The following is a 14,668-nucleotide window of genomic DNA, read 5'->3' as shown; positions in this document are numbered from 1 at the left end:
CAATTGGCTTAAGAGCAGTGTCTTCCTTTTAAACATATACAGCTCGCCGTCGGATCAACGGCAGGCATTCGCCACGATCATGACAAAGGCGGTGGCCCTGAGCAAGGGGGCCCCCATAGTGATAGCGGGTGACTTCAATGCACCCCACAATGCCTGGGGATACCCCCGCCAATCCACCAAAGGCAATCTCCTTGTCCAGGCAGTTGCTGACTGCTCATTGGAATTGATTACGGATGCTCAATACCCGACGCGAACCGGCACGTCGGTAGTCCGAGACACCACTCCGGACCTGGCGTTCGTCAAGAACGCCCCCGGAGCAGGATGGCAAAATTTGCAAGAGAACCTGGGCAGCGTCCACTTCATTGTGGAGATTACCCTAACGATTAGCACAGCCCCTACCAGGGAATTTAAAGTGACGGATTGGGATGCCTTCCGGAAAATACGGAAGGCGGACCAGACCGACTACGATAATCTCGATAGTCTGTTCACAAGACTACAGAAGGACGTACAAGCTGCGACCAAGGTGGTTAAGACCGACCTAAAGGTAGATCGTATGGACGCGCGCCTTGCACACCTCCTAGAAGCCAAAAACTCCATCCTGCACCGCTGGAGAACGCATAGACTCCACCGCCGGCTTCGTAAGAAAATTGCGGAGCTCAATCGTACAATTGAAACTCATTCCATCGAACTGTCCAAACAACAATGGAATGAAGTGTGCTCCTCGGTTGATGGGCAGATGAGAACGGGGGGCAAATGGAACCTGCTCAAACACTTACTCGACGACTCGCAAACCAAAAGCAATCAGAGACTAGCCATCGATCGCATAGTTCATAATCAAAAGGCGGCGGGCGTATTTGAACACGTCCTCTTGCAAGAGTTGGCCGAAAAGTATCTTCCGCTGGGCCACTCCAGTGACGGGGATTATCCTTGTTATCGGGGGGGAGCGGTGGGGGAGCTCGACGCCCCCTTCACGGAATCCGAAGTCTGGGAGGTGCTGCAAACGCTCAACGGTCGCTCTGCGCCGGGCCCGGATGGCATCTCCAATAAGCTCCTCCGAAACTTGGACGAACAATCAGTTGCGCTGCTCACCGGGGAGGTCAATAAAATTTGGGAAACGGGCCTAGTCCCCGACTCCTGGAAGACAGGCTCAGTGGTGCTCATCCCGAAACCAGGCAAACCTCTCGCGCCGGAGAACATGCGGCACATCTCGCTCACGTCCTGCGTGGGTAAGGTGGCCGAACATGTCATTCACAACCGTATATCTAGGCATATAGAAAATAATGAGTTATTCCCTCACAACATGTTCGGCTTTCGGCCGGCACTCTCCACACAGGACGTCATGTTACTTATAAAGAGGCAAATCATTGATGTCGACACTAGAGACACTCGGGGCATCCTTGCTCTAGACTTGTCCAAGGCTTTTGATAACATCTCGCACCGGTTCGTACTAGACGCCATCTCAGATCTGGGCCTGGGGCCACGATTCCATGCGTACGTTAGCTCCTTCCTCAGGGATCGCAAGGCCACTGTCAAAATAGGGCAAATCAAATCGAAGGAATTTACATTGGGAGCGAGAGGCACCCCGCAAGGGGCGGTCATCTCTCCCCTACTGTTTAACATCGCCATGAAGGGCCTCTCGGACAGACTGGCCACAGTAAGAGGAACGGGTCACGCCCTCTACGCGGATGATATTACCGTGTGGTGCTTGGGAGGGTCTGACGCTGCAGTTGAGAGTGCGCCCCAAGAGGCGCTCGACATCACAGAACACTTCTTACTAGACACGGGCCTGAGTCTGTCACCAACCAAGTCCGAACTTCTATTGTATAGGCCCACCCGACGGGGGGTTAGGTGCTCCACACCCTTAGATCAAATTCCCATAGCCCTCTATACGAAGGACGGACAACAAATTCACAGAGTGGATACCATCAGGGTCCTCGGACTCTTGCTGGAATCTCGCGGGGGCAACTCACAGACTATAGCCCGCATTACTTCGAAGACGGAGAATATGCTTCGGCTTATCCTCAGGGTCTCGAACCGCAGAGGGGGTTTAAGCGAGAGCAATCTACTCAGACCATGCGTTTCTGATGAGCCACGTTAACTATGTAGCCTCCGCGTTGCGCTGGTCTAAAGGGGATGAGGCCAAAATCGACGCCCTCATGCGCAAAAGCATCAAGCGCGTGCTGGGTTTACCACTCACTACCAGCACCGCGCGTCTCATGCAACTAGGCATGCACAACACCCTATCAGAGGTGATCGAGGCCCAACGAGTGGCTCAAATAATTCGACTATCATCATCGAGAGCGGGGAGACGCATCCTCGAATCCGTTGGATGCGGTCACCAGGAAATCACGGAGCGCAACGTGACCCTATCACCCATGGTCCGAGATACGTTCAAGGTAGATCCCATGCCACGAAACGTCCACCCTCAATACAATGTAGGGCGCCGGGTAGCCAGGGCTCGTTCCCTGTTAAAAGCGGCTGCTGCCACTCCGAATCTGGCATGTTTCGTTGATGCCGCCCAGTACGAGTGCTCTGATCACTATGCCGTAGTTTCGGTCGACTGTAATGGCACTCTCATTAATACAGCATCCGTGCGGAAGGTTTCTTCAACAGTAGCCGAGCTGGTTGCTATAGCTATAGCACTGAAGGACCCTCTACGTTGCAATATCTTTACAGACTCCAGATCGGAAGCCCGAGCTTTCGCCTCCGGCTCGATCTCAAAGGAGGCGGCGGCCATCCTCGGCAGCGAGGGGGCTGCTGGTTTTCATAACATCAAATGGTTCCCGGCCCATATGGGAATCAATGTACACTCTGAGCTTGTTAACGCCAATGAGTTGGCCCATGACTGTGCGCGAGGTCTTACACACCGCGGCGGTTCAGGTGGACTCATGGGCGGCGACTTAGGGCTGTACAGGGATTCGCTTCTCACCTTCCACGAAATCTTGACACATTATCAACTTGCTCGGCGGGCCTTTCCGCTACCACACCCTAAACTTAATAGACCACAATCGTCGGTGTTTCGCATGCTTCAAACGGGGTCATTTCCCTCCAGGGGCAGATTCAGTCACTTTGCGCCTAATGTAGAACCCCACTGTCCAGACTTTGGGGAGGCGTACTGCTCCTTGTCCCATATGCTCTGGCAATGCCCTGCGTTACGCAGCTCATCGCTAACCACTCTAACCGACTGGGAGGCAGCCCTTAAGAGCGGCGACCTCTCAGAGCAACTACGGGCTGTCCAGAGGGCCTGCGACAGGGCGGAGGACCACGATCTTCCGACCCCGACGTGGGTGCGGCCCGCGACGGCTACGGGGACTCCCTGAAAAGGGAGGTACCCTAACGCCGGTTCCTCAGCACCATTAATAAACTTTGTCTGTCTGTCTCTCTCTATTTCAGCATGCATGTGGCTTGCGCTCATGCTGGATAAAATCATGACGTGCACAATGTGTGACGTTTGCTTCTCTTGTCTTACACTGAATTATTCGACAAGATAACTTTGCTCTTTTTGCTCTTTTTGAGTTGATCAGACAGAAGTACATACTTGGAAGACAGCTGCTCTAAATAACGACTTATTTATTCCCTAAATTATAAATCACTATTTTTAAGAGCATTTTGTGCTTCCTTAATACTTTTTCGTCTCATGGTATTTCTAATCTGTACGCACAAGAAATACCACGTCTGACGTTCGAGCGAACTGCCTGTTTTCGTTCCTCCAACTGTGCTGTATTTTCAACTTAATTCAATAAAATAATAATGAAGAACATTTTTTGCGAGGTGATTCGGTCTGCTTTTCAAAATCGTGTAAAACGCCGAACTTTGTTTTCTGTTTAGATATCCAACATGAATAGACACATTACATGAAGAAAACTACTTAAGACTTTTCTGTAGAAACAGGTGCAAATTATAAGAAAACTGGTGACAGCGTGGGGAATGTGGCGTCGTTTTACGCGAAATTTCAGGCAAATTCATGCTCCGTCACAGAACTTTCTATCATTCTTTTAATAGATATATTTTTAATATATCATTCCTTTATACTTTATTCGTTTACATGAAAAACGAATAAAATGGGCGAACAAAATGCATCTGAATCGTTCAAAGGACAGCTGACACGTGTATAGACCGATGGCGATTGCAAACATATCATCTAAAATACAAAGCATAAAAACGCACCGAAATGAATTGTAAAAACCAATCGCCACGTGACAACAAAACGTCAATATGTGCTCAATATGTGCTATGTTATCAAGCAAACACAGACACAGAAAAGGGGGAATAGCGACGTACTAGTAGGAGAAGTGACAAGTGGCGGGCTACAAAGACAGGCAACTCAATTTTTCTACACATTCATTCATATCACACGCGACGGTATCAGACTTATAGATAAGGAAGTATTCGCGGGCTTCTCTATCATAATTTGAATGAAATCCAGATTCAAGCAACGTGACACTCAGTTTATCAAATGAGTGGTCAGGAAGATGCACGTGTCTTGAGATGGACAGGTTGGGCAACGTGTTAGCGTGGGATTTATGATTGTTAAAGTGGAATCTGAAACGCCCTTCTGTTTGTCCGATGCACCGTTTTTTGCAGAGCGTACATTCAAGCATGTATATTACGTTTCTTGTGTCGCAGTCGAAATCGCCTTTGATTTTTAAACAAAAGTTTGAAGACGTACTAGTAACCTGTTGCGATGTGACCATGTAGGGGCATACTTTACATCGCGGTTTTCGACAAGGCATCCGATGACATCAGGGCAGTCAGTCTTAGATGATGATGCTAGTATATCTCGAATATTTCTAGCTTTACGGTATACTGCTTTAGGCGGATAAGAGAATATGTTTTTGAGGCATTCACTTTGCATTAGAATATTGTTGTGTTTCTTTAATACATGCGAAACACTTGGGACTGACGCAGTGTGGGTTAGGACAAGATTTGTCTGGCATGAGGGAGTCGGTTTGTTCTTAATGCAAAGAAGCGTCCTTCGGTCATGCTCGTCTGCGCGTTTTATTGCATCGTCAATTAATCGTGGTGGGTAATTTTGTTTGGCTAAAGCGTTTTTTTAGGGTATCGCAATTCTTTTGAAACTCTGATTGCTCAGAACAAATTCCTTTAATACGTAACGCTTGGCTATAAGGAATGCTAGTCTTGCAATGTTTAACGTGACTGCTATCGAAGTGCAAAGATTGACATCTATCTGTTAGCTTTTTGTGTAGGGCAGTAGATAGTTTATCATTTAGCACTGAAACACTGACGTAAAGGAAGTTAATAGTAGATGCAGAATACGTGTGAGAAAATGATATGGATGGATGGGCATTGTTGAAGTCAGATATGAAAGAAAGCAGTTTCTGTTCCCCATGAGGCCAAATCAGAAAAACATCGTCAATGTAACGTTTGTAATAAAAAAGGTTTTAACGTCCTGGTTAGCAAAAATTTATCTTCTAGCTGACCCATAAATATATTGGCGTAGTTCGGGCCATTTCGCGTACCCATAGACGTCCCACTAACTTGCACATAGTGCAGTCCTTCAAATTCGAAGTTATTTAGTTCTAAAATAAGGGCTAGCAAAGTTGCCAATGTGTCGCTATCGATGAGTTTCTCGGGTGATACACATTCGTAGCAATTGACGACTGCCATGATGTCATCAGAATGTGGAATATTAGTATACAAAGATGCTACATCAAGTGTGATCAAAAGAGAACCTTGAGGAATAATGACATCGATTATATCCGACAGGAAGTGGGTAGTGTCTCTTACGTAAGAGGCAAACGTAGCTGGTATATAACTAATCAGGGAATCTACGTAGCTGGACAAATTTTCTTTGACTGTACCTGTACCAGAAATGATGGGACGACCTGGGTTGGTTACCTTATGTATTTTAGGCAAAAGGTAAAAACCACCAGCAACAGGACTTAGTGGAATTAGAGAATGAACCGCATTGTCAGGCACCGTTTTCTTCTTGACGAGATCTAGCACTATGCTTTCGATCACAGATTTATATTGCTCAGTGGGGTCATGATCAAGGTGTTTATAAAACGTCGAGTCTGCTAGCTGTCTGTGGGCCTCTGCAGTGTAATCCGACTTGTTCATTATGACAATGGCACCACCTTTGTCAGCAGGCTTAATGACGATGTCTTTGCGAGAGGACAGGATATCTAGTTCTTTCATTTCACTGGGGTACAAATTACGGCGGAAGGGTGCTTGTTTTTGATACAAGTGCAGAACGTCTCGTTGTACTGCTTTGATATACATGTCCAAAAATCTCTCGCGCTTTGTAGGAGGGACCCAGTGCTTGCCAGAGGGTAACGCGTGTTTCGAATCGCTTGAATTTGAGCTGTCATGGAAGTATTTGCGCAAGCGTAAGTTACGGGCGAAACTATCCAAATCTTTCAGTAGTTGAAATTAAATATGTCCACCTGTTGCTGGACAAAAATTAAGGCCACGACGTGGAACACTGCACTCCTCAGCTGTTAGCAGAATGTCCGAAATATTAACAACATTACTATATATATATATATATATATATATATATATATATATATATATATATATATATATATATATATATATATATATATTGTAGCGAAGAGATTGTAGAAGAGACGCTAGTGGGTTCAGCGCTACTGGCTCTAAACGCTAGTGGGTCGAGCGCTCCTGCTCAGCAACGGCTCTCGTGCTTGGAAGCTGCGACTGCCCTGCCCGTGGACGTTGCGCTGCTCCCGAGCTCTGCCAAATAAACACCTTTAGAATTGGTGGCGGTGCGGGGTAACCTCAGACGATCATCCTGGAACTCCGGTCCCGTACCCTACCATCTACCATGCCCCAAGACGCCTCCCAGCAAACGCCTCCTCGTGCACCCACTGCGTGTTTGGGGGTGCCTCGTCATCGCGACCCTCCTATCTACACTGGAGCGGACGACACTGACGTGGACGAATGGCTCACGGCGTACGACAGGGTAGGCGACCATAACAAGTGGGATGAAGCAGCCAAATTGAGCCATGTTCTGTTCTACCTCGCTGGATTGGCCAGCCTGTGGTATAACAACCATCAAGCAGAGTTCCAGACATGGTCGGAATTTAAGGCTTCCCTCGCCGATGTATTTGGTCGCCCTGCTGTTCGCAAGCTGCGTGCCGAGCAACGTTTGCGAGAACGAGCTCAATAGCCAGGCGAAACATTCACCAGTTATATAGAAGATATCCTGGATCTATGCAGGAAAGTCGATTCGACCATGGCGGAGTCTGATCGAATCCGAAACATACTGAAGGGCATAGAAGACGACGCCTTTAACATGTTGCTGGCCAAAAGTCCACGCTCTGTGGCTGAAATTGTCAAATTGTGCCAGAGCTATGAAGAACTCCGCAGGCAGCGGTCACTGACCCGTCGATCTCTACCGCGTGAGGAACACCTCGCTGGTTTGGCTGCCATGTCCAACCAGGCAGCGTTGCTCGCAGAAATGAAGGCGTTCGTCCGCGAGGAAGTTGCCCGGCAACTCTCGTTGATGGATTTTGCACAGCCGCAGTCGGTACACGGGCCTACGCCAAGTTTTGCGCCTCCGCTTCGCCGCGTCATAGCGCAAGAATGGCACGAGGTTTTGCCTGAGCACCACCAGCGTGTTCCTGCGGCTGCGCCTCACAGCTACGCCGAAATCATGGCCAGGCCCCAACAGATCCCGATGCTGTGCCACTCAGCTACGCGGAAGTCGTCACCCAGCCTCAACAACTCCCTCAACGGGGACCTCTCACGTACGCCGAAGTCCTCGCTATGCCCCGACAACAGCCTGCTATGCAATCACTTCACCAGGCGCCACGTCCAACGCGTCCTTCCACATGGATGGGACCTGCCGCAACGACTCGGTGGCGTACGGCGGACAATCGACCAATATGTTTTGCGTGCGGCTATGCAGGCCACGTCGCACGCTACTGTAGTCGCGTGCAGTCGCCTAGTGCTACACCTTATGGGCCAAGTTCTATGGTGGGTTCTCCGCGCCCTTATTACGACGACGAACCTCGGGCTGCATCACCACCATTCCGCCGGTCAGCCAACATCCGCCGCTCAACTTCTCCACGCCGACGTTCCCCATCACCGATGCGGCCTCGTCCCGAAGCTCGGGATGAGGAAAACTAATCGTCGCAGACCATGAGGCAAGGGCTGCGACGCCGTCGAAACGCGGAAGTCCTCAACGTAGCCCGACCAATGTGATAGACGTTTTAGTTGACGGTGTGCGCACATATGCCCTCGTGGATACCTGAGCCGCTGTATCAGTTATGGACGCAAAGCTTTGTCGCTTCCTTCGAAAGGTTACGACGCCCATTGCTGGATTCGCCCTCCGCACAGCAGGCGCACAGCGTATTCGCCCGAGTGCGGCGCGCACCGCTCGTGTTCTCATCGAGGACGTTGTATACGCCGTCGAATTTCTTGTGATTTCCTCGTGCTCCCACGAAGTTATCCTGGGGTGGGACTTTCTCGCCCGCCACGATGCCGTCATTCATTGCGCACGGGCCGAACTAGAACTGTCGCCGATCTCAGATATGACGCTTGCCGATAATGCTTCTTTAGCAAACAAACTACTCGTCAGGCACGACACCAACTTTCCTCCCAACTCGTCAGTGATTGTATCAATGCATTGCAGCAGCCTCTCTGACGCCATCGCACTACTTTCTCCATCAGGCCGCTTTTACACTCGAAAACGTCTGCTGCTGCCTTTTGCGACTGTGAACGTCAAACAGGACTCCACAGCTATTTTTGTCTGTAACCCCTTCTCATACCCTGTGATGCTGCTTCAAGGCGAATGTCTTGGCCACGTGGAAGTGATCGACGCCGTACAAATTACGGATGTTCCCGAAGACACGTCCTGCGCCAGTTACAACACGCTCGGTTCTCTCTCGACGTCCGACCCTTTGCCCACAGGTGTGTTCGATTCATCTATTGCCGATGGCTTCACCCCACCTCAGCGTTCGCAGCTTCTGCGCATCTTAGAAGAATTTCGTTCTTCTTTTGATGTCGAGCAACCTTCCTTGGGCCGGGCGTCTGCTGTCACGCACCATATTGACACTGGCTCCCAACCGCCATTGCGGCAACGAATTTATCGCGTCTCTGCCACGGAACGTCGTGTGATTAATGAGCAAGTGGACGATATGCTTCGCCGCGAAGTGATCCGACCCTCGAACAGTCCATGGGCATCCCCTGTCGTCCTTGTTACGAAAAAAGACGGCTCGGTACGGTTCTGTGTAGACTATCGCCGCCTGAACAAGATCACTCGCAAAGATGTATACCCGCTGCCGCGAATTGATGACGCCATCGATAGCCTACAAGGAGCAGAATTCTTTTCATCTCTAGATTTACGCTCCGGCTATTGGCAAGTACCCATGGCTGACGTCGATAGGCCGAAGACAGCCTTTGTCACACCCGACGGCTTATACGAATTTAACGTCATGCCGTTTGGACTTTGTAATGCGCCAGCAACTTTTGAACGCATGATGGATACAGTCCTCCGCGGTTTGAAGTGTCACACGTGCTTATGTTATCTCGACGACGTTGTTGTTTTTGCCTCTGACTTCACCACGCACCTTCAACGCCTACGGCGTGTTTTGACTTGCTTAGCGAACGCTGGCCTTCAACTGAACCTAAAGAAGTGCCGATTTGCAGCGCGGCAGCTCATGATACTCGGTTATGTCGTCTCGAAGGTTGGAATCCTCCCCGATCCAGCCAAAGTTCGTGCCATAGCTGAATTTCCTAAACCGACGTCCGTCAAAGAACTGCGCAGTAGTGTAGGTTTGTGTTCCTACTTCAGGCGCTTCATTCGCAATTTCGCCGCCGTCATATCACCCCTGACGAAGCTCCTTGGCAGCAACGGACCTCTCCATTCGTGGTCGTCCGAGTGCGACGAGGCGTTCACTAAGCTCCGTCGTTTGCTGACGTCTCCTCCCATTTTGCGCCACTACGATCCAACGGCACCTATTGAGGTACACACAGATGCCAGCGGTGTTGGCCTCGGCACTGTCTTAGCACAGCGCAAAGAAGGGTTTCCTGAATATGTTGTGGCATATGCAAGCCGTATGCTTACTAAAGCCGAGACCAATTACACCGTCACGGAAAAAGAATGCCTGGCGATCATCTGGGCGCTTACCAAGTTCCGGCCCTATTTGTATGGTCGCCAATTTGATGTCGTCACGGACCACCATGCACTATGCTGGCTGTCGTCATTGAAGGATCCCTCAGGCCGTCTCGCCCGCTGGGCTTACAGGATTACGATATCCGCGTACTGTACCGCAACGGACGCCAGCATGCTGATGCTGACGCCCTCTCACGTTCTCCCTTGCCGGACGACAATGCCTGCTGCGCAATATCCCAGCTTGACGTTTCTTCCGTCGACATTGGGACCATCGCCTCTGAGCAGCGCAAGTACCCCTGGATTGCCTCCATCATAGACTGCCTTGCTGATCCGTCATCGCAGCCAACCACTCGTGCATTGCGCCGTCAAGCTCGCCATTTCGCCATTCGCGACGACCTGCTTCATCGACGCAATTACACCTCTGACGGCCGCCAGTGGTTATTAGTTGTACCTCGAAGCCTGCGTTCTGAGATCTGCGCATCGTTCCACTCTGATCCACAGTGTGCGCACTCGGGACTTTTCAAAACCTACCAGCGCCTCCGACGACGCTACTACTGGCGAGGAATGTACAACTACATTCAAAAGTTCGTTCGTTCATGCCCCGACTGCCAGCGCCGAAAACCTTCACCCCACCTCTCGCCAGCTGGCCTGCAGCCTCTACCCTGCCCTACCCGGCCGTTCGGGCGCGTTGGCATCGATTTGTATGGACCACTTCCCCTGACGTCGGCTGGTAACCGCTGGGCCATTGTGGCAGTAGATCACCTTACACGATACGCTGAAACCGCCGCTCTCCCAGCAGCTACAGCGCGCGATGTTGCATCATTCCTGCTACGCCGATTCATCCTGCGGCATGGTCCACCTCAAGAATTGCTCAGCGATCGCGGACGCGTCTTCCTGTCGGAAGTAGTTGAAGCGATTCTCAAAAAGTGCCACGTTGTTCATCGTACGACTACGGCGTACCACCCTCAAACGAATGGCCTCACAGAACGCTTCAACCGTACGCTCGGCGACATGCTTTCAATGTACGTTGCCTCCGACCACATGAACTGGGACGCCATTCTTCCATTCGTCACCTACGCGTATAATACCGCTACGCAGAGCACCACTGGATTTTCACCCTATTTCTTGCTGTGTGGTCGACACCCTTCGCACACCATCGACACCATTCTTCCGTACCGGCCGGATGCATCCGAGTACGTCCCTATTTCTGACATGGTCCGACATGCAGAATAGTGCCGCGACATCGCACGGGCCTTTACTTCCAATGATCAAGAGCGCCAGAGGAGCACTCGCGGTGACGCCACTGCCACGGTCACCTTCGATCCGGGAGCGCTCGTGTGGTTCTCAGTCCCTTTAACTGCCCCTGGCCTCTCATCAAAACTGGTCCCTAAGTATGAAGGCCCTTATCGTGTTGTCGAACGCGCATCTCCTGTAAACTATGTCATCGAACCAGTTGAGCCATCTGAAGACATGCGCCGCCGTGGACGAGACATTGTCCATGTCGACCGTTTAAAGCGTTACTACGACCCGCTCATCGTGACGAGCTGTTAGGTCGCCGGACGGCTCCCTTCTCGCTCCCGGGGGGTGATTGTAGCGAAGAGATTGTAGAAGAGACGCTAGTGGGTTCAGCGCTACTGGCTCTAAACGCTAGTGGGTCGAGCGCTCCTGCTCAGCAACGCCTCTCGTGCTTGGAAGCTGCGACTGCCCTGCCCGTGGACGTTGCGCTGCTCCCGAGCTCTGCCAAATAAACACCTTTAGAATTTTAGAATATATACACATATATATATATATATATATATAGACGTTCAAACTCCTGTACAAACAACACTCTGTAAAAAGCTTGCACTCTTTGAGGCTTATCTTATCCCAGAACAGTAGTCATCACCTGCCTTGCTTGCATTTCCTTTCTTGAAAAGTCAGCGCTTGCTACTTTCTTGTCGGTAATAGAATGCTGTGTCAGGCTGACTTGGAAGTACCGTTCCTGACTTGGAAGTACCGGGTTCCCAGCGTTAATGAAAGGAAATGTGGAGAAGACAGATGACGATTTTTGTTTTGGGACAAGTCCCAAAGAGTGCCCATTTCTTTAAGAAGCTTTAGCTCGGGTGCTTCTATCTAAATACATGTAAAAGGAGAATTCGTTTTTCTCGCCAACCACTGCACCAAATTTGCCGGGGTTTGTTGCATTTAAAAGAAAAACATAAAATTTAGCTACCGTTGGTTTCGTATTCTTTATTTAACACGTAGACATTTTATTAAAATTGGCAAATATCACAAATGTTCTGAAAACTAAACTATCAGGTTTACAACTCTGTAACTCAGCAGTGAAAAATAATATCCCAATTATGTGAATTGCATCTAATAGTACATCTAAAGGGAACAAAATTGATGTGTTACACATTAATCTCAAAAAAATTTAGTCATATGGAAATATAGCTTTTGCAGAACCCTTGTACACAACGCAGCGAATTCACGTAAGATATAAATCGACATTCTGAATTTGTCCGCTTTCAATGATCTAATGGATGTCATTTACAGAACCGCGATATCTGTTCTTGATGCTGAGCTATTAATTTGTAAACTTCGTGCTTCTATTTTTTCGCACTGTCGAATTTTTTAACATTCTTTTACCAAAATGCAGGCCCTAAATAGAAATTCCGCCTCCAACAGTCACTAAAATTTACCTTTCTCTCTAGAATGCAGCAAATTTCCTTAAAATGGGTCCAAGGGTTATATAATAATAATATTTGGGGTTTTACGTGCCAAAACCACTTTCTGATTATGAGGCACGCCGTAGTGGAGGACTCCGGAAATTTTGACCACCTGGGGTTCTTTAACGTGCACCTAAATCTAAGCACACGGGTGTTTTCGCATTTCGCCCCCATCGAAATGCGGCCGCCGTGGCCGGGATTCGATCCCGCGACCTCGTGCTCAGCAGCCCAACACCATAGCCACTGAGCAACCACGGCGGGTAAGGGTTATATGAGAAAAAAAACGTTTTTGCATTTTACATGTATTTGAATAGGCCGCGTCGGAGTTTGGCCCGAGCTAAAACTTCCTCTTTAGAGTGAACGCACTCCTGCATGCTTCTAAAAATGTGATGATTACAGGTGGCTGTAACTTTCACAAGTTCAGTATTATACAGACAATTGTTATTTTTTTACAGGAAATTTTTGGCAGCCAAATATGCCACTCAAATGCCTGTAAAAAACAGCAGGATACTTTTTTTACGGTGCAGTAGTCTCAGAATCTCGGACAACCGCCACTAAGTTCATAACCCTTGACGTGTGCCATATATACAGCATAGCGCCGTGGGCATAACGGAAGAGCAACGTGTAAGGAGCCCACATGAAAAGAAGCTCTGTTCGTTTACCAGAAGAATCTCAAGGATAAGGGTCATCAGGTTGCCACTCATCGATGAAGTTTGTTTTCGCGTGTTGTCAAAAATGAACTTTAATAATGTCGGTACAGTAATTAGGCGTGCCCTGCGTAGACAGAATTCTACACTGAGGCAGCCACGCCGATATCCTCACCTTTTGAAGTCAAAAATGTCGCAAATGAATACTCTGATCGTCGTGTCCGGAGTCTGTAAGAGAAGACATTACTGAAAGTTCAGCCGAGTCACACATCTTAAAACGAACAGAGAGAGAGAGATAATTTAATTGAAAGAAGGCAGAGAGGTCGGCCTGAGCTAAGGTGCTCTAGCCTGCTACTCTGCACAGGGGGAGGGGGAACGGGGACATAAAGATGTGATGAGGGATGATGATGACATAGCAAGAGGGATTCGCAAAGGTGAAAGCAAGTTCAACACTCTGATGATAAACATTCACAAATGTCATCCATGAAGCCACAATCAGGTTTCGCATCAAGACTGTAGTCACCAATTTGAGTGAACTTAAAAATAGAGGCGTTAGGACGAAGCTGGTGTGGGCCTCCCCAGCGTGAACAGCATAAGCACCAAACAAAATCGTTATAGCATATAAAGAGCTGCGATAAGCAGCTCTAGCACGGCGAGCACTTGTAGGACACTTTTAGCGGCCGGAGTCTCCAGACCACTGAGAATCACACGCATTGATTCTACTAGGTGCTTCAGCATTTTTTGTACTCTCCTTCTCATTGTGTTCATCTCCTTGCTTGCCCGTAGTGTCACCGGGTTCACTGACCCTATAATTCTTGGCTTCATGGCGCAGAGGACCGCTAGTGCCCGCTGGCATGGCCGTGGGCCTAGAGGGCAGCAAAGGCCATTCCGTGTCTGTATCAGCCGGTGGAGGTGAATGTTCGCCGCGTGCTCTCGTCGACCTTGAATTTTCAGTAGATGCCGTTACCGTCCTTGATGCACACACAGGCAGAGGTGGTCATGGTACCTGTGCCACGCTGGGTAGTTCTGCTGAAATGGTTTTGTGATGCTTCTGTTACGAGCGTTGGTCACTTTGGCGAACAGGTTGAGCAGCCTCTTTACGTGAAGATTGGTGTCTTGCCATTTTTCGATAAATACGAACCTCCTGTTTCATCTTTGGGCATTCCTTCGAAGTCGCTTCGTGAGAGCCAGTACAGTTGGGACATCTAAAT

General features: G+C 49.2%; 1 protein-coding gene across 2 annotated transcripts in view; it reads right to left on the bottom strand.

Annotated features, from left to right (window-relative positions):
• The window catches only part of LOC135917214 (probable thiopurine S-methyltransferase), an 86,434-nt gene that overhangs the window by 37,230 nt on the left and 34,536 nt on the right, over positions 1-14,668 (bottom strand). For both annotated transcript variants that reach the window (XM_065450736.1, XM_065450737.1), the window contains one exon: positions 13,633-13,685. In XM_065450736.1, coding sequence (XP_065306808.1) covers positions 13,633-13,685 — 53 coding nt within the window. The remainder of the gene's footprint in view (positions 1-13,632; positions 13,686-14,668) is intronic.

This window comes from Dermacentor albipictus, chromosome 7 (genome assembly GCF_038994185.2).
Source record: "Dermacentor albipictus isolate Rhodes 1998 colony chromosome 7, USDA_Dalb.pri_finalv2, whole genome shotgun sequence".
Lineage (NCBI taxonomy): Eukaryota > Metazoa > Arthropoda > Arachnida > Ixodida > Ixodidae > Dermacentor > Dermacentor albipictus.
Note: the sequence above shows the minus strand (reverse complement) of the source record. Positions and strands in the feature narration are given on the sequence as shown.